General features: G+C 34.0%; 3 protein-coding genes across 4 annotated transcripts; 2 read left to right on the top strand and 1 right to left on the bottom strand.

Moving 5' to 3' along the window:
* The first annotated feature begins 311 nt into the window (after nt 1–311).
* Nucleotides 312–945, top strand: NP15.6 (NADH dehydrogenase [ubiquinone] 1 beta subcomplex subunit NP15.6). Its single transcript, XM_085957504.1, has one exon. It carries the CDS (start codon nt 371–373, stop codon nt 818–820), a length of 450 nt encoding a protein of 149 aa, XP_085813630.1. The 5' UTR covers nt 312–370; the 3' UTR covers nt 821–945.
* A 3705-nt stretch (nt 946–4650) lies between these two features.
* On the bottom strand, nt 4651–15846 carry Grasp65 (Golgi reassembly-stacking protein 2). 2 transcript variants are annotated; one of them, XM_085957633.1, is made up of 5 exons: nt 15706–15846; nt 15342–15626; nt 11693–12010; nt 6499–6847; nt 4651–5891 (listed from the first exon to the last, which is right to left on the bottom strand). In XM_085957633.1, exons 1-5 carry the CDS (start codon nt 15766–15768, stop codon nt 5509–5511), a joined length of 1398 nt encoding a protein of 465 aa, XP_085813759.1. In that variant the 5' UTR covers nt 15769–15846; the 3' UTR covers nt 4651–5508. The 2 variants fall into 2 exon arrangements, with proteins under 2 accessions (XP_085813759.1, XP_085813761.1); XM_085957635.1 differs by having other exon boundaries at nt 6499–6844.
* Nucleotides 15847–16217: 371 nt separating this feature from the next.
* Nucleotides 16218–18868, top strand: LOC147064830 (uncharacterized). The gene is made up of 3 exons (XM_085957636.1): nt 16218–16460; nt 16580–17257; nt 18357–18868. The coding sequence occupies exons 1-3, from the start codon at nt 16353–16355 to the stop codon at nt 18663–18665; spliced, it is 1095 nt and encodes a 364-aa protein (XP_085813762.1). The 5' UTR covers nt 16218–16352; the 3' UTR covers nt 18666–18868.
* Nucleotides 18869–20480: the final 1612 nt, after the last annotated feature.

Raw genomic sequence — 20480 nt, 5'->3', positions numbered from 1 at the left:
GAACCTGGGACTCAGCCATCGCGGGAACAATATTAAGAATTAAGACTGACCACAGAGGTTGAGAGGACGTTGCAACGATCAAATCGTCAGACGGGGTAACTATGTGCCAATATCTACTCATTTATTATTTCTCACTAAAATGTACCTACAGCTGATATTAAGTTTGTATAATATTCTGTAGATTTTTTTTATTAGCTTTAGAATTATATTTTGACAATGATTTATTTTTGTATTAAAAATAATGGGACAATTTCATTTTATTGGTGCCATCGTTATGAGATTATCGCTCACCTCATAAAATTTGTAGTTCACAATATTTTGACAGTTACATAAGAAATTCATTGTCTATGTTCATTGCAAAGTCAAAAACATGGCAGCCTTCATCCGAAATTCTGCGATATTGAGACTGAAGAATATAGTAATTCCTCAGGCATCACGACACGTTCGACTTATATCGACTTCTAAGAAAAATAGTGAAACAGCAACAACAGTCACCCCGACAACAGTAGAGGACTTCGCCGATCCATCTAAACAGAACTGGGTTAGTTATGGATTCGAGGATAAAGATCAAGTGGCAGACAACAACATTACCCATGCCACAATGTTTGCAGCAGTCTCTCTCTGCTTGGTCGTTGGGGGAGTTGGATTTGCATACTTACCCGATGTCGCTTTGAGAGACTGGGCTTCTAGAGAAGGGTTCCTGGAACTGCGCCGCAGGGAGTCATTAGGATTACCACCCGTCGACCGCAACCTCATTGACCCAGCTAAGATTGTTTTGCCTACTGAAGAAGAATTAGGTGACACCAGGATTATTATTTAATTTATCATAGAGCCACATTCATCACTATATCATTTATATTATAGTCTAGGAGAATTTATAAATCTGAGAAGTAATATTATGTAATATAAACTTGATTTCAATAAACAAACACTTAATTTAAACAATAGCTGTACATATATTTATCATTATCCTGATTGTCCCATCTAAACTTAAAATATATATCCGTATTGAAGATTTGGGTAAAGATACAGGGGCCCTATGTTAGAACTTGCGAGTGCAAGCCGCCCGGTCGACATGACGTCATATGACATCATTGTGACGTACTACCGGAGTGATAATAGCATTCGAGAAAATAATGCTGGTCAGACAGTGGCGTTATTCATTGTCACCATACACATATAGGTGTTTCATCGTAATAATATCTATGGTGAGCACTGTGTGCTGGGCGGCATGCCTCGAGCGTGTATTGGCTGACGTCACAATTACATCATGTCGTCGGCTGACACACGTGCCGATAGTTAGGAAATCGCGTTGCAGTACCTACTCCATATCAAAAAAAAACATTGAAAAACAGCCTGTAATTTAATTTAGATCTAGCAATCACAATAAACATATCAGTTCATGCGATTTAAAAAAATAAATTTCATTATGTACCAATAATAAACACGATTCAATTCGAGCTATCGACAACAGAACCAAATGGGACAATGGCGGTCACCAGAATTTATTTTTTGCAACCTGCAGGTTGAATTCTAGGTAGCTCTATTTTTTTTTTTTTTTTTACCATGTCCGATCCTAAGATCATATGGAACTCCATAGAGTGGAGGTTTGTATTAACAGATTTCTGTTTCTTTACGAGTAATGGATGTTGGCCACTTGCTCAACCTATTAGGTCCATACTCTTGAATCAAACGCAAATTGAAAAACAATGTGTATTTGCCAGACCCAGGATTCGAACCTGGGACCCACGACGTCATAGAAGGCGTTATCTCAGGAAAATAAATGTAAAAGTACCGGTGTAAATATTGCTATGAATGAACTTGCGATGCGAAGTGACTTGCAGTTAATTTAATCATCGGCCTTGGTAAATATACTATCAGTTGTTTCACATTCATATTATGTAGACGTTCCATCTCCATAGAACAATTTTCTCTTGATTTTCATATTTTGTAATTATATAGATGGATGTCCATTGGCCAATTTTAGAGTTATAGCTACCAAAAACTATCAAAATAACTGTCAAACCTTACTACGAATGAATCTGTAATGCAAAATCCTTTTCCAGCATCAATTTCATATGTATAATATATGTGTCGCTAGATTTCAAAATCAGCCAAGTCCTCCTTTAGGTATTTTTGACTTTTTTGTGATTTGCGGAAGAATTAATGCTTTCTAACATTTCTGCATTATCACAACCATCCAAATCCGTCTGTATAATAAGTAAATGGAAGCCAAAGATTAACAGTTTTTTCAAACTCATCCATATCCACTGAAGTAATTATATCACACTCAACCATGTCCATTCAGGCCAATCACTGAAACCGATTACAACAACATGGCCGTCAGTTGTTTACGAACCATTGAGTGAGTGAGTGTCAATAGTGTCTTTTTCAACATTTTTTAATAAAAATACTGTTTCAAATATCAGAAATGACCCCCACTAAGGCGATAAAACGAATAATTAAGGCAGAATCGACAAAACGCTCCAAAGATAGGGATAATCGGTAATAAGTTTTATTCTGTCTAACCTGCATCCTAAAAAGGGTCCGGTGTCAAGCAGGGTCGCATTTGACATTTTTAGGCATAGTATTGAGAATATAAATTTGGTTTTATATAATTCTAATTTACGAGACTTATAGAACCCTTTGTACTTCTTAAAAAAACACACCACCGTACCACCTACTCCTTAATTAATTTAAAGATTTTAATAATAATAATTATTCGTGCATGTTTATAACAGCGTACTTCAGTGAAACGGCAAATAATTTTCAACAGCAGGTGCGACGAAATTTCTCACTAGTCGCCAATCGGAGATGGACAGCGAGGTGTTCGCAGATTGATTTGTTGTCATGGCGTCGAATGAAAATATTCTTAAATCATGTAAAGATGACTTTACTTAAACTTTACATATTTACTTAAAAAAGAAAACATGTCAATGAATATACTATTATTATTAGTAATATAACAATAAACATACCGTCAAACCCCCTAACTTCGCCCGGTTTTTTAGCAGAAAGTCGTTTTGCCACCAATATGAAGTCTTATAGACGTTATGTAATGCACAATGATAGTGTTTATTTTTATTGAAGTAACACCCTTTTCATACTAAATAATACAATAAATCACAATTTTTTTACCTAGTGTATTTTAGTAGGTCCAGTACAAAATTATTGTCTATGGATACTCATGAAATTCATTAAAAAATGACCTCAAGCAAATGTAGGTCTTATGCCAGAGATAATTGGACATATTTTAAAGAAATATCTACTTAGGTGAAGATAGGAATCACTTCAATGACTGTTTCATACAACCTACGAGTTTATGTTAGGGCTGCCAAAACCCAAAGCATTATAGTATCATTTTCATGTATTGATTTAGATCAGCGATTTAAGCTTTTATGTGTGGCCCGAAACACATTTATTATCAGGAATTTCGTATATCTTGAGATTCGTTTCGACTTTGACGCACAGATAGTGACACCCGAAGAGGATTGTCACATCAGATCTGGTTTAAGAGTGTTGCTATTGCACACGATTAATTTAAAAAACACTCATAATTTTTAAAATCTCAAAAATGTTTTGTAAAAAAGGGGGGGGGGGGTTTCATGATTTTTTTCATCACACCAGTAGTGATGCGGCCCGCGTTACTTTACAAATATATGTATTTGGCCCGAAGAAAAAAAAGGTTGAGTATCATTGATTTAGATAGTACATTTTTAATAAAAATATTAACTGGTGATTCAAAGTGATGAATAGTTTTTAGTCTAAAAACCATAAAAATAAAACACATCTATTTCAAGAAAAGCATTTTTTTGTGACAACCTTAAAGCCAGGGGAAGTTTAGGAACAAGTAATTCACAAAACATTGCATACTCAAATAATTGATGTTTTAATATAAATATTGGAAATCGAACGTTACATTTGGCAAGCAGACTATATCACTATATTATAGTAAAAATATGAAGAATCTACCTCTACAAGATTCGTAGAAATCAGCAAAAGTTCAGAGGTATTCCGAAAAAATCTCTTCAAACCGGACTCGGAAAAACGTTACTAACACAAACACGGCTAAAATAATGGCGGTTTGAAAATTGTGTGTTGATAGGACGAATATTATCATTAAATCGCCTTAGTGGCTTAAAGTGGTGCAATAACAGTAAAAACATGACTTTCTAGTGTTCAATTGATTTAGGTGAAGTTAGGGACACTTGGCGAAGTTAGGGGGTTTTACGGTAACATTAAATGGACGCATGTTGGATTTTTACGACAAATTATACTTAGTTCAGCACGCGTCATTTGCACAATCCGCGCATCGCCTAGCCAGGATCTTTTTAGACCATGTCTCAACTGAAGTATAGCCTAAACAGCCATGTCCATATAAAAAATCTATTTTTTGAAGAATCTACGAAAATTATATGAAAACGAATAATGTGGATCTTATTAATTTTAAACATTCTATAATTGCAATAATATAAGCTTTCACCTTCATGTGCGTATACATGAGGAAACAAAAAAGCTGTTTTTCTCCTTTTCATTCATTATGGACATGGCTGATTTTGAATATATCTGCAAAACAGTTTTTCTTCAACATCTTTCTTTGTGGCATATTTATATGTAGGTATACCAACCTACAGCAAAGAATAAGACATGTTTTGTAAAAAAGACTTTTTATTTTATAACAAGAATCATGTGAACAGATTTCTTTAGTAAAGTAACATAATATAAATTCAAAAAGCCAAATAATTATTGTGCTTATTTTTATTGAGTTTGTGAAAAAACAAAACGATTATAAATTTTAAGGAGATGATCATGACAAATTTTCTGATCTATAAAAACTGTGATCTATTATTTTACAAGCCCAATGAGAATACTGAATTAACAATATCCTGAATATTATCTCGCATTATTGTATATTCACACAAAATTATGTACTAGATCCAATTTTGTGAAATTACCAATATCTGTTCCCAAGCACAAAGAACTTCATAAGATAATTTTTAATCCAGCGTTCTCAATAAATGAACATAATTATATCGTAGTCGAATTAATTGGATCGATAATGTCGATTAAAGAATAGTTTAGTCATAAGCTATAATATATTGTAAAACTTATTGGGTTTTAATGGCTGCAAATATGACTTTGGGAAATTCTGCTTCAGAGCAGAGTTAAAGGTTAGAGGTTACGAAGACATACTTTTTGATATGTCTTGTATATTCATAGAAAAACAATAAAAAGCTGTTTTTAGAATAATTAATTCATGTATTTGCACTTCCTTAAGAATATGTAATTGGCGCCCAATTCAACAATGCTGTACACTCTTAACTAAAAAATAATAATTTGACAATCTTTGCACACTTATAATATAAAACCTCAATTGCTTATCCTCGACCGCTAGTTTCAATAGTTTAGAATAATACCAAACATGCGTAAATGCTTTCTGGGCTCTCCGACGTGTGGCAACAACAATTCATGTCGAATGGTAAATAGCTTAAAAAAATATTTTTGATTTTAAGAAGGCATCTGCGATTGATTGACAGACGTGTACTGTGGCATGGCTTCAAACGCAGCAGGCAACGAAGCGCTCACTGTGATAGGAGGCATTCCAGGTAACGATAATGAAGTCAACACGGGGGATATATAAGAAGGTTGAGAGTCAGCGATGCCAGAATGTGGCATATTTGAAGGAATCATCTGAGGGGGCAAATTGCTAGGTGGAAAGAAATTCGGGGGAGGCTGCGTGTAGCTCGGCATCATGGGAATATAAGGTTGCGGTTGATTCATTGGCAATCCTGGCAAACTCGGTAACGGAGTCGGTCCTTGCATATTCGTCGAGTAAATGGAACTCGGGGGTGGCATGCTTCCGATATTGGATAGTGTAGAATCAGCAATGCCTATGAAAAGAAAAAAGATTGTCATTATTTATACATCATCAGATATTTTAAACTCGATAACATTAATGATAAAAATAATCCTAACACTACATCCCAGCCAAAACTTGTGATGCAGTCACTGCGTTATCAGCACACATCGCAAACGTTTGCAAGAATTCGGAGGTGTCCGATTAGAAAACAGTAAGTGAAAATTTTTATGTTGGCGTTTATGTCAATTATCTCAGAAAATAAATCGACAGCACTCGTAACGTTTTTACATTTCTATCTAGAAACTAGACAAGATTTCAGACCTATATAAGCACTAACAAAAAAGTTAGTTATCTTGATAAAAAGGTTGAATGAATTAAATAATCGGATGACAACTACAGTAAAAAAAACAAACCATTTACATTTTCAAATAATGAATGCACGCATGTTATACTTAATTTGAATATGCTCATTTGATCCAAGTAGTTTTATTGTTGACGTCTTCCATATTACACGCATGGTACTACTCACGTGCAATGATAATCCGTCTTTTGTAAAAAAATTACGAGATAATAAATTCAAGTTACATATTAACACAATTAATTGTACTGTAGATAAACAAAAAAATTGATTAGCTCACTGTTGGACAATGACGTCGCAGCTCCGACAAATGATTGCATAACACCGGGCCCAGTGGTGCTGGGAACATTAGACTGGAGCGGAAGTTGAGGAACCATCGGAATCCCCGACAGGAATGGCGGTGGAGGGTAACTGATCCCAGAAGATACGTTGGCAGATGGGGTGACATTTGTGGTGGCGGCCAGGCTCGGCGGCTGCTGGCTCACTCCAAAGAGTCCATCACTTGGAGCTGAGGCGGGAGTGGGGACCGTGTAAAACAGTGGCTGCGCCGCTGTTTCAACTTTATTAGCATCAGCAGGATTGCTGGTGTATGTCGGCTGGGGGGCGGTTGATTGCGCAGTGGACACCTGCTAAATATAAATAATGTTAATAAATGTATGAAAACTACACTGGCCGAGATTGAATTAATAATATTGTATTACAGGTAACCCTCACGATAGATTTTCAATATTTATTTATCTGGTTTTTTAAATAGTAAGCCAATGTAATATTATTTCCCTGCCCCAGTATCAAAATAATTGAAAGGCCTTCTCTCTTCACAATCAATGCACGTCAATGCACGGAGTTATTAGAAGATTTTAAGTCAGTGAGTGCTGTAAAGTGTAGTTGCATCGGATTATTTGACAGATATTGACAAATATCGACAAATTTTACACAATAAACACAAAAAATGAATGCTATTTTTTCAGTATATTGCAATTACTTTTATTTTATGTATGACTTTTATTTTGTTATTTAATTTATTAATTTAGTGTTTTTATATTTTAAATTGATTTGTTTTATCACCGATTGATTGCGATATTTCGCTTTTCGTGACCGTGTAGAAAACGTATTCCCCGCAAAATACAGGGTTATGTACGTGTAGTGATACTGAATTAACATGTTCAATGACGATATTTACAAAACTTAGAGGTCATCTATGAATGACATACCACAATTTTCAGTATTTTATAACCCCCTTGCCCCTAAATGTATTATTTGATAATAATCAGTGATGATTTTAACGGTTTTATACAAATTTTCCCAAGAGCTATTGTATCGTTATATTCTGAATCCTCATTGGTCGATGTGCTCCAATATAGTGTCAACAGAAGTCAGTGCCGTGTTGAGCGATTGATGTTATATTCTTTTTCACTTGGATCCTCAATTGTCTTCTTTTTCAGGTTCACTGACGGTGGGAAACAAAAGTCTTCTACATTTGCCATCAGTTCACATATCACATGTACACACTATGCACGCATCTAGTTCTATGACAATTTTTATAAAAATATTAGCACTTTATTTATTTCATGCACAGATAATCTGCAAACCGGATTATCTACAACGACGATAATCCAGTAAAGAGTCAATTACATTGAGCTACTTTACAAGCTGTTTGTTGTCGAATTTAAAAGCGGGCGATTCAGCTACTGCGATTGTGATGATGATACACAAAACTTTCCATTCGCTGAGAAGCCAACAAGCTATTTTGACAGAACGTAGTTCTAGAACGCTCTACTACGCAGACGCAGTAGGCCCACACGCCGGCGTGTAGCGTGTAAAGCTGACCGGCCTTCAACTTTTCTCGGTAGATTGTTTACAATCCGCTTGTTAGCTTGTTCGATGATGACACTGGGCGACTTTACTGTATGTATTTGCATAAAAAATTGGAGGTGGGAATACGCATTACTAGGGTAAATGCACTGGTATCCGGACAGTTAACTATTTTCTCACCTTATTTTCGATTATCTTTTCCATTTTTAGAAGAAAACAAAATATGTTATGATTTATAAATGTTTACATATATATTCTTTTGGTTTATAAATATTTTAAAAATCTATATTTAGGTAAATTACTATTATATTTCTCATGTTAAGAAAAATGGTTGGTTTTTTTAGTCTCCGGACACACAATCTTAGTTTCTGGACGTACTATTTTTAGTGGTCGGACAGATTATTTCGTATAGAAAATAAGACAAGTATTGGTGTTAAAAAAATATTTTTTCACGTTTAAACAATTTTAGTTAATACAGTGATGCAATAAAAGCAGAAATAGTTCACAATGAGCACTCAAGCAACTGCTAATTTGAAAAAAAAACATATTTTTATTTATTCAATGTGTTTCTTTCATATAGTTCTGTCGAAGTAATTTTGAGTGCAAATTGAGCAAAGCAAAATGAAATAAAAAACTGAACTTCATAAATCAAATGGTAAAACTAATAAACATCTCAAGTGAGTTGACCAAATTTTGACATTAATTTTTATTACATCCAAAAAATCTCAAACTGTGTAACTTTTGTTTGTGTTCTATAATATGCAAAGCAGGCTTACAAAAAAAAAACATACTTGAGAACTGCTGGCAACTAAATTATTGCCATTGATAATTTTAAAAAGGTTCAACACTTCAGTCACCATAATTATATTTCCAAACACACTAAAATAAATTTCAATACTAATCCTAATCCCTTCTATGACGAAAAATAAATGTTTTCAAGTGCTATTTTCAATCATAAATATAAAAGAGAACTAAGTGTAAAAAATCCATGCTTGAATCAAGCACTCTTCAGTAGTTTTACAGAGAAAAAAATGCTTCAGTGCTATACCCCCAACCCAATAGCCTGGATATGTGACTTAATGTCTAATTTTACAGTGAAAAAAATGCTTCAGTGCTATACCCCCAACCCAATAGCCTGGATATGTGACTTAATGTCTAAACACCTACAAACCCGGAACCGGGGTTCAACGTAAAACGGGTGTCTGAGTGATTATACGGGTGATAAACATATTAATTTAGGTCTAAGTTTAAACAAAAATTACATACAAAATCTTTTAGTGATGCTTCACTATAAGATAACATAGACATTGTCCTGCATTTAAGGTGAAACCAATGAACACATCCATCACAGCCAATGTTCTTTAATAAACCATCCTCAACATCACTTTCTAATTCATCAGAACAATTTTGGCAAATCGCCTTTTTCGCTTTCCTTTTTTTTATTTTTTTATTTGTCTTCTCTTTTCTAAGGAAGACCTTTCATCTTTTATGAATTGCTGTACTTTTGTCATCATTCACTTTTTCTTCTATGATCTTCCTCCACGCTTCCGAAGAAATGGCGCTTGGTGCTTTGACAGTGTCTTATTATTCTATTTTTACTCCCAAATTGAGTAGGTTTGGGGTAAAAAAGATGAGATTTTAATGTTAAATTGCTCACACTTGATGAACTGGTGCTTGCATTTGACGTACTCGTACCAGCTATTGGAGATGATTGTGTAAATACATAATAATTAATTAGAAAATAGCTTTGTCCGGTCATTCAATATTGAATTTTAGTCGCCGGACAGCAGGATCAAAATTATAAAATCGTGTCCGAAAACTAAAAATATTTACAATTCTATGTTTGTCCTTTTCTAACGTGTATAAAACCAAGCAAGCCTCGATGTGATACTGTACACACACAAATACTCAATGTCTCTTATAAATTCAGTGCCCGGACACTGCGTCCGACAACTAAAAAAAGATAAAATTTTGCACTTTAGTTGCCGGACACCAAATATTTAACTAAATTTAACAAAATACATTATTTTTATCATTGAATAATATACAAGAACATATTACTGAATAATATGAAACATCTTTGAAGCGAATAAATGAAATAATCATAGTTTTAACGTACTTTTTGTATCCTTCGTTCACTAATTGTTTTTTAAGAAATCGAATATTTTTTTGTTGAGTTAGCATGTGCACCACTACTAATGTAATACTATAGAATGAATTCTTTTGTGCGTGACAAATATAATTTTATTGGTCAAGGAACAATACAGGCACAATATGCGAGTCATCCTTCATATGAAACTCTCATACTTTGCTTATTTTCGTTATATTTGTACAAAACTGTCCGTATACTGAAGCTATCCGGGGACTAATGCAGTTACCCTATATGCATATCAATGAGAGTAGCATAAAATTTGACACTTAACGTCACATGACAAGAACTAGGTACTTGGTCGAAAGTTAATCTCGAAGGATTTGTCAAGAGCGTTCTCGCATTTCGAACAAGGAATGAACATCCTACTCCAAATTGATAATGATGATTAGGGCCCGGATTTATATGCTAGTGCATGTTTTGTTAAGGTGTATGCACAGCTATGAGAGTTGCACAGAAATCTGTTTTGAAAGACACAGAATCCAAAAATAAAATTTTATTGTGCATATAAATGCACATTTGAGACGTTAGAGCATATTTGAGGCATTTCATATTTCATAAATAAATTCATATTTTAGAGCTTTTGGATTTATAATTTTAGTTTTTTTTAATTATTTTATCGAAATATAACTAAGTTAGGAAGGTAGATAGTTTAGATGCACTTGCATTTTTAATGCCATCTCCGAGCTGTGGATTTATCAGAAAAAGTGAAGTCAACTCCCCTGTGAACACCTCTGTGAACGTTGAGAGGTCGTTTTCCGCATATAAACAAAATACTGACAGATACCTATGCAGAAAAATTTAATGCCAGAGCATAATATTGAAAAAAAATATTGTAATTTTTTTTTCAGGCAAAAAACAGAAAATAGTATTTAGGAATAGTTAAGTGTGTCGTTTTTGTTTTTTAAGTTATGTTTGGTTTACATTGCATTTATTAATCAATTATTTGTACTTGTGAAAAAACTATTTTGAAAATTGTAATTGATTAACTTTATATTCATTGTTGGTGTTTTTTTGTTCTGCTATTGTATTATGTTGAAAAATTATTAACTAGTTATTCGATTTTTTGTCAGTAATATTGGGTAAAGTGGGTGGGTATTTACAATTTTTTCCCACAAAAAATGTCAATTTTTAACTGCATATTTCTTTGGTTTTAGTGCATATTTTATTGATTTTAAGTGCATACGTGCATGCATATAATCATGTTTTTTGTTGCATATAAATCCGCTCCCTAATGATGACGAATACATTTTTTTTGTAATAAAGATGTGATTTTTTTAATATGTATGTCAATTAAAAATCGAGATTTTTTTTGTGAAATTGAATGGAAATAAATGATTCGTTATACAGCATTTCGCCTTACGGCCAACTTCACCGAATCATAGCTGTGAAGTGAGGTTTTAGTGTACATTCTCACATATATTTGCATATATAACAAATTTGCAAATCTAAGGATATACCTCAAATCTGCACTTTTGCCATTCAGTAATAATATAAGTAGAAAGGGCCTCACCACATTTCCTGCCCTAGGGAATGGTATCATCGTGGGTTGTTCTGGCAAAGTCCTAACCGGTATCCTGTGAAGATATCCATAACCAATTCCACAACCGAGACTACCCTCCCCTCCCCAGGAGTTATTTGGTGTTATGACGACCTCCCGACAAGAGTCGTCGTTGGTGTTGTATACATAAAGCTTGAGCGGCCTGCCCTCGTGGGCTTCTATCAACGTGAACAGGTCTTCGCTTTCGTGCAGTATGGAATCGGCACCGATGATGTAGTCCGAGAACGGTTTCAGTCCGGCCAATTCGGCAGGAGAAGACGGATGGACTTCCTGTAAGGAATTAATTTTAATTAAATGTTGAAATAAGTAAAGATCCCACGCATATTATTATTATCGGCTTAAGTATGACTGTCCAAGTGTGCACAATTTTTTCGTTATGCATCAATTATATCTTTCCCACAGGTACTATTCGCCACTATTAAAGAAGAACCCTCAATGTAAATATAACACTGCTTGATAATCAGCATTGAATTTAAAAAACTTAAAAAAGGTAAAAATTATTATGTGACCTTGTCATAAAAATTCTTTAATATTTACATTGGGCCACCTGTAACATTTTTACGCCTTGTTTGTCATATTACATTGAATAAATTATGTTTCAAGTTTTATTTGACACAAAGATTGAACTGCAGTAGAATCTCATTAACCCAACACTTCAAAAATCTGGCAGTTGTTTCACGTGACTGTATTAACCGCGAGCTGTCAAATGTCGTTGAGTAACACAGTTGACATGTCTTGGAGATCCAATTGGAGATTCTAATCAGATGCATTTGGAATCAAGTAAGACGCAGTGCGATGTATTAATATTTATTGTAGATAACCACCTTGTTTATGGAATTTTTCCGAGTGATATCCGTTTTATTTTGGAGCAATAAAAATAATGGAAAACTGTTATCATGTTAACTATTTAAAATAGCACTGCAGCGGTTTTAACAGATGAAGGATGAAGTGTAGGGAATACATATTATTATCTTTATTAAAATGATTGTACAGTAGGAGTTCGGTAATCCGGCACCCATATTTTTGGATTTCTGTAGAAAATAATTCTATACACGTGTTTATCTGTCAAGGTCAGGCACCAAACTGCCGAGCGAACGGCTCTCCGCTCTGTAATCCGGCAGTTTAATATGAAACCTGCCGGATTATAGACCATGAGGGCTGAATTGCATAATGCCAGACTATTGGACGTGCCTGTTTGGTGAACGCCGGATTACCGAGTGCCTACTGTACTTAGAAATATTAATGTTTTTTTATTTTCCATTTTTCTGTAGGCCAGGTTTTATATAGCTCTGGATTAGTGAAATTCTACTGTACTTTAATAGAGGGAGCAATAGGAACTATACATATTACAACATTTTGCGTTCGCTTAGTGATTCCATAACGTTTTTCGTATGATTGAATTGATGATTTTTTTAAATTCTGTATTGGCAGTATTGAATGCATTGTTTGTAATTAAATAAAAAACGAAATAGCAGCCTGCTGCTAACATTTTTCTTTGGTTAATTATCTACGTTCCGGTATTTGAGATTTTACATGATTGTTCATCAAAATAATTATGTAAATATAAAACTACTTTTAAACTCGTAACACGGGTGAGCATGGCATTTTTCTCCAGTGTCACGTGTCTGGCTAGTTTTTAACCGGCTCGCACATTTAAAATCGCTTCGACTGCAACATGTTGAATATGTCCATGTGATTTTGTCGGTATCTACAAAACACATATAACCTAATGGACTTCCACACACTGTTGAAATGTGACATTTTATTTTGAAAAAAGACAGCTGATGTCTTGCTAGCAATAAATTTCACTCGACTCAGACCGCATGTGGCATGTCATGTCCTTGTTGTTGCAGTTTCACATGCGCAGATGCTACGGGTTGGCCATTTCTAATTTAAACGTCAAGCTCGCCAGTCACTTTCTACTTACCCATGATCAAAATGGCAGATGAGCGCAATATTTATTTCGACAATGGATGCACTGTCCATCGATATGTGCCTAATTGACGGATGAGCCCAATACTTTCACCTTAGATTTCTACGGTACCAATACATGATAACCGCTGATTCGGCGACTGATGGCATTATTGAGCAATGACGTTTAAATTTTGTTGATGATATTGATGTTTCGAGAGCTTGCGCACTCGATTTATGGCTATGTCGCAGATGAGACGACTTTTTATGTGAGACCCGGCTTAGCCTCTGTACTTGTTTTTAAACGATTAAATAATTACTGTTAAGTAATAACATATGCCCAGCTTTATTTTCATATATAAAAGCTACATCTACATAGGGAACAGTATTTTCTTTAACATCATTTGACATCAGCCAAGAAGTTAGCAGAAGGGTTACTCTGGCAAACAAATCTTACTACGGTTTACAGAGACACTTCAGATCAAGACTCCTCTCAAAGAAAACTAAGATAAAGTTATACAAAACCCTCATCAGACCCATATTAACCTATGGATCGGAATGCTGGGCTTTATCAAAAAAATATGAGAGGAAGTTGGATATCTTTGAAAGAGAGATATTAAGAAGAGTCTTTGGAGCTGTATGTGAGAAAGATGTCATGTGGCGAGGAAGGTACAACCATGAACTACATGCGCTGTATGAAGATCCCCCTGTAGTCTCACATGTGCGACTTCGTTGGGCAGGCCATGTCTCAAGAATGGAAGACACCCAACCATCAAAGAGGCTCCTCTTCAACAGACCAGAAGGGAAAAGGAGGGTCTGGAGACCTAGACTGCGGTGGCTGGACTGTATAGAAAGAGACACAGCATCCATGAGACTAAGGCGGTGGAGGGAGCTTGCAGCAGACAGAGGGGAGTGGAGACGTTTCCTGGAGGCGGCCAAGACCCACATTGGGTTGTAGTGCCGATGATGAATTTTCTTTAACATATTCAGCCTAGGGCAGTCATATCGAAACAAAAACTATTGATACTTAGTAACGGAATCGTATCAAATGAAAATATCAATACTTGCAAGTATCGAAACTGTTTAATATTACAAAAATGTGTATTTTCTTGAACAACAATAATCATGTCATACTAATTTTTAACAAAATTTAGGGCTTAAAACATTTCTGAAAATAGCAGTGGTCTAATCACACCCCATTCTACGTCAGGTACGTATTTATATTGTTAAACATTAAAAAATAATTCATGTTATTGATCACAATGCGGAGGTTCAAAACAGTGTACCTATTTATTGATCGATATTATATAATATATAACAAGGAAAATTAAAACAAAACATTTTCACATCTATATCCTCCAAAATAATGGCTAAAGTACTGCAAATTTTATACGGGAGTAGTATAGAATGATTCCATGTTGACAAAACAGTAGTGATACTCGTATCGTATCCCTATTGCCCTGTTTCAACAATATTCAATTCTGGTCGAAAATATGTACCTATTATTAATCATAATGTGTGCATTGTGTTATTAATTTATTTCAATCAAAATGAAAACAGCAATAGACAATCATGCTTTGGCAAATATTTATAGCGATTTTAGTTCCGCAAATAGTACCGGTAGTGTAAAAAATCTATGGCAATGTCAAATTATATAGGTAAATAAAAAGCTTCAAAGTTGAATAATTACCAATATGTGCCACACATTTTCGTTGGCACCTTCGAAGGAACAGAATCGGATGCTGACACCTAAATGTCCCTGTCCACCCCAGGTCGTACTAGGAATAATACTTATTTCTCTGACGATTTGTGTTTTGCTACTGTACACTGACATTTTGACATTCTTGTCGACTCCATTTTTCAACAGTTCTTTAAGCGTATCGTTATCCTGGTCTAGTCTTGTATTTTCTATAGCTACTATGAAGTCAAAAAATGCTTCCAACCCTGCATGTTGGCCAGGAGAACCGTCTTGGACCTAAAAACACATATTTATTAAAAGTCGAATTTAAGGTTAGACGAGTACAAAGACACCGCAAAACAGCAATTCAATTTACTCTTAAAACATGATAGCCTTCAGATCCTCCTCCCGGAACTTCGGTGCTATGGGAAGATCCCATTATTATGAAGACATGAAAATTTACAACAAATTAGACCACTGACAGCTAAAATTACGTGGCACAATACACGCCATCTATAATTTAGGATTTATTTCAACCAACCATAGCAAACTAATCTACCATAGACTAAAATATACAATTGGGTATTGCCAATTTTTCAATGACTACACTCCAAAATCTTACAAATTATGGTACAAACAAGGTACCTACAAAGACCTATAAATTTATATTCCTAACATATTGGATTTTATTTCAGTCTGATTCTCTTTATATTGTGTCATATTATTATAAAAATACTGCCCATAGACTGGTAATAATAATTATATGCTGAATGTGATATGTGAATAATTATTCAGATTCTGATTGATGATGGACAGGAACGTTGCAATAATATATTATTGTCCATGACATTAATCTTCACAGTCTATGGTCTGTAAATGTCAATATTTACGTATTATTTTGACATATTATATTTGTCGTTGTCGGGATTTGTTACGTTTAATTTAGCATTTCATTAAAATGACAGGTCATTAGCCTACGATATTTTAGATACTTACGCTCACTAGAATTTATTAATTTGTAAAATGAAAATTTGTAGACTCTGCCTTGTCAAATCTGCGAAATATATCAATATATTCGAGGATGATTCAACTTTATTACTAACTAACATAACAACATGTTGTAAATTACAGGTCAGTAATAAAGAACCGATTGAAATTTATTTTTGTAATAAAATTGTGTAATTTATAAGCTAGCCTCAAATAATTGTAATTTTGGTAATTTTTATAAGTGCATTTTTATTTAATTCCAGGTTTTGAAAAATGACAAATTACCAGAAAATATATGCGAGAGATGTGTTCGCAAACTGAATATTGTTGTAAAATTTATAACCCTATGTGAAGAGAATGATAAATTACTCCGTAAAAAAATAGAGACAAATATTGTTAAAAATGAACAGTCTGTTGTAAAAGAAGAGCCAACCGCAGAATATGATAAATACGGCATCAGCTGTTCAAGTGATGATGATTCAAATTTCAGTGATAAACTACTTCATTCTTCGCCAGATCTTACCACTAAAGAGACGACAATAACCAGGGAATGTTTAACATTTGCAGGCGTAAAAATATATGTCAATAGATCAAAGATAAAACAGAAACCGGTGCAAAAAAAGCCAAGAAGTTCCGATCGACTGTGTCCCGTTTGCGGGAAATACATTTCAAAGGGAGAAACTTTCAAAATGCACCTGGATTCACACGCTGAAAGAACGTATCCATGCCCCAAATGTCCTAAACTATTTCAGTCTCCGCAAAAAGTCGGGAAGCATTTGATCTATCACTCGGAAGACAGGAATTTCAAATGTGAGTTCTGTGAAAAGGCGTTCAAAACTAACAACCACGCTAAATTGCACATGGAATCCATGCACATCAAATCTAAAACGTATCCCTGTTCCATGTGTGATAAGAAATTTAGACGTGGACCAGCGCTTAAGGTTTGTATGTGACAATAATAGTATTACATATTGCTTAAACTGATGATAATATTATATCAGTCTATCCTATAAATCTCGTAATTTCCGTTTTATAATATTTTATGTAGGTACATAATTTGAAAACGACTCGCCTACTAAAAAAAATCTTTTAAATGATTCCCAGTGGGACTCAAACCCTCATTCCCTGGATTCACGCCAATATGCATCCTATCTAATTACGACGAAATTACCTAGTAGTATTTATATTTTAAAGCGCATCACAAATTTCGTTAAATTTGGCAATCGGCTTTTTGTGCCTTAGCAAAGTATCAAATATGTACTTGAATTATTAGCCAGTAGGATTTTCCCAAATTTTAGTTACAACATACTTGCACTGGCTAATGATTTAATAAACTATTTTTTCTAGTAGGTATATAATTATTATCTGAGGTGTTTTAAAATAATGTACTTATGTTCAATAAAGAATGTTATATTCTCAAATCTTGTGAATTATGTGTTGAATAAGAAAAAGTTGATAATACTATCCAAAGATTTTGAATAAAATTTTATTTTCTATGACAAAAACTTTGAAGCAAAATATTATTGTTTGCTAAGAGGGTCTTAGCCAGAGCTTCGAACCGGAACTGAACCTAAAACAAGAAAAAACCGTTATTTTTGTCGGAATAAAAACCGGAACCGAACCGAAAAAACCAAAATATTTTTGGAAACACCAATTCGACAAGCATAACACATATGTGTACGAAATAAATATGCTATCATTTTTCATTTGAAATATGTGTGTCAAATTTAAGGCACATAGAAATCATTCACAATCGTGTGATGCATGTCGACATATCCTTATTTATGTAAAAACATAGAGATAGACATACTGATTCACTATCTCTATCTCAGCATGACAGAACGTGGCGTGATAGTAATGTGTTCGGGCCATTATAACATGTCCGCTGACACGACATGATGGTAATTTGTTCCTAGTATGATAGTATTGCCATTCAGCCAAATAGAATTCGAAAATAACTTAGATGACAATAAAAATTGCTAGATTTTCTTAAAATAAAATAAATCACATATCCTTTCTGATTATAAATTTCTTTTTCAGAGGCACTACCTTACTATACACATGGGAGAAAAGGATTATGAATGTCACTATTGCCTCAAAAGATTTGCATATAAGAATTGTTTGGAACTTCATTTACGAACACATACCGGGGAGAGACCATTCGCGTGCCAATACTGTGAAAGTAAATTTGCTGTCATAAAATCACTCAAGGAGCATGAAAGAATACACACTGGAGATCGTCCCTTTGTTTGCCCAGTGTGCTCAAAAGCATTCTATCAAAAAGGGAACATGAAAAGCCACTTTCGGCACAATCATAAGGGATCTGAATTTGAATCATACAAACTGTAAAGGATTAGACTTTTAATATTCCTATTATGTATCGGAGAATGTTTGTGGAAATGAAACTCGTATCGTGATATAATCAATAATTCATTTGAAATTCGGATTGGATCCAAAGGATGCCACGTATTTCTTTTCATACAATTACAATATTCCCTCCTGTTAATATTATCAATAATAGTAAATAAACCAGCATTGTTATCCATTTACCTACTTGTTTTTTTATTATTTCAAAACTACAGCAAATTTTTAAAACCTTATCTCCATTAATAAACTTTTCGACCACAGCTGCGCTGCAATCAAAAATCTTGTGCCCATCAAAGGTTGTTAGCCACTATCCGGGCAATTTGCGCTATCAACAGTATTCATGGTGAAATTAGACATTTTCGATGTAGATATCATGTTATTCAATTTTGGTAATTAAAAAAAGATTGTACCTAGATTGCAATTATAGGTAGGTATTATAGGTACCTACCTAATTAATATAGAGACGGTTTTTTGGGAAAATAAATTTTGCTGTATAAAAATCTTAAAATAAAAATGAGTTTTCAGGAAAGAAAAATATGTACGTTTTGAGAAAAATTCGTAATATTACTTATTTAATGATATAATTTTTTCATAATAATAATTATAACATCGGATTTTTAGTAAGGATCAAGGTAAGATTCAAGTTAATTTCGTCATAATTAGGTCTGCCGCAGGTGGCTAAATTGGTAAATCACATTGGCTGGAATTCGATGGATGCAAGTTCATGTCGTGTTCGGCATATATTTATTATACTTTCATAAAATGTATGTTTTTGAGGTGTTTCCAAATATTATTATTTAGGTAGGTATATCAAAAATATTTAAACATGCAAAATATTTTTTTTTTTAAATCTGACTCTTTAAACCGGTTAGTTATTCGTAAAAAACCGCTAACTGTGTAGCATTTTTTCTCCGTTTAATTGGATCAATGCAAATTAGTTTAGCACATTGGAAGAACAGACATCAATTTATTATTTTACAACGTTTTTATTAGGTCGTATTCGCAATTGATTTTTAACTAACTTCCCGACTAGCTAAACATTTTAAACTTTTAGAATATATCAGAACATGATGTTAATGCATTTTTTTAATAGTTTTAGCCATTTTTAAGTAGAATTAAGTTCATTTTCAGTTAATTCTGTTTTGTTTGAAAAGTTATTTCGGAAGAAATCTGTAATCCAATCCACTATTATTGGTTGCTAGAGTCCTAACTTATCTGAACTTAACTGAATCTTCCCTTGTTCGGTTGAAAATGTCCCTCTGATGCGAACGAAACCGGTCCTAATTTATTGATTAAAAGTGGAGTACTACAAAAAAATGCGTTTTTTTAATTAAACAACAATAAATAATAACGTAATACAATCACTAAGTGAAAATCTGAAGTATTAAATGGGACGGCGGGACTTTTTTTTAACGTTACACACCTACAAACTTACCTGTAGAATGGCCAAAAATGGAACTACGAACTACCATAGGACGCCATTTTGAAAATTTCATTCGAATGTCAGATTTTGTCCAGTTACGAGTCTTGATTGGGTAGTTTTCGACAATGGCTCCATTTTTTTTGTAGTACTTATTCCACTTTTAATCAATAAATTAGGACCGGTTTCGTCCGCCTCAGAGGGACATTTTCAACTGAATCTTCCCTTGTTCAGTTGAAAATGTCCCTCTGATGCGAACGAAACCGGTCCTAATTTATTGATTAAAAGTGGAATAAGTACTACAAAAAAATGCGTTTAATTAAATTAAACAACAATAAATATTAACGTAATACAATGACTAAGTGAAAATCTGAAGC

Source organism: Rhyacophila brunnea, unplaced genomic scaffold (genome assembly GCF_057557595.1).
Source record: "Rhyacophila brunnea isolate RB1 unplaced genomic scaffold, BYU_Rbru_1.0 scaffold_7, whole genome shotgun sequence".
Lineage (NCBI taxonomy): Eukaryota > Metazoa > Arthropoda > Insecta > Trichoptera > Rhyacophilidae > Rhyacophila > Rhyacophila brunnea.
This window is presented reverse-complemented; position numbering and strand designations above follow the sequence as displayed.

Coding starts and splice junctions, on each gene's coding strand:
- NP15.6 (XM_085957504.1), top strand. CDS start 371: ATGGCAGCCTTCATCCGAAATTCTGCGATATTGAGACTGAAGAATATA.
- Grasp65 (XM_085957633.1), bottom strand. CDS start 15,768: ATGGGATCTTCCCATAGCACCGAAGTTCCGGGAGGAGGATCTGAAGGC. Junction 6,848..11,692: donor TCCCTAGGGCAGGAAATGTG/GTGAGGCCCTTT, acceptor ATTTATATTTAG/CAGGTGTCCACTGCGCAATC. Junction 5,892..6,498: donor TGCGACGTCATTGTCCAACA/GTGAGCTAATCA, acceptor TTCTTTTCATAG/GCATTGCTGATTCTACACTA.
- LOC147064830 (XM_085957636.1), top strand. CDS start 16,353: ATGAAAATTTGTAGACTCTGCCTTGTCAAATCTGCGAAATATATCAAT. Junction 16,461..16,579: donor CAACATGTTGTAAATTACAG/GTCAGTAATAAA, acceptor ATTTAATTCCAG/GTTTTGAAAAATGACAAATT. Junction 17,258..18,356: donor GACGTGGACCAGCGCTTAAG/GTTTGTATGTGA, acceptor TTTCTTTTTCAG/AGGCACTACCTTACTATACA.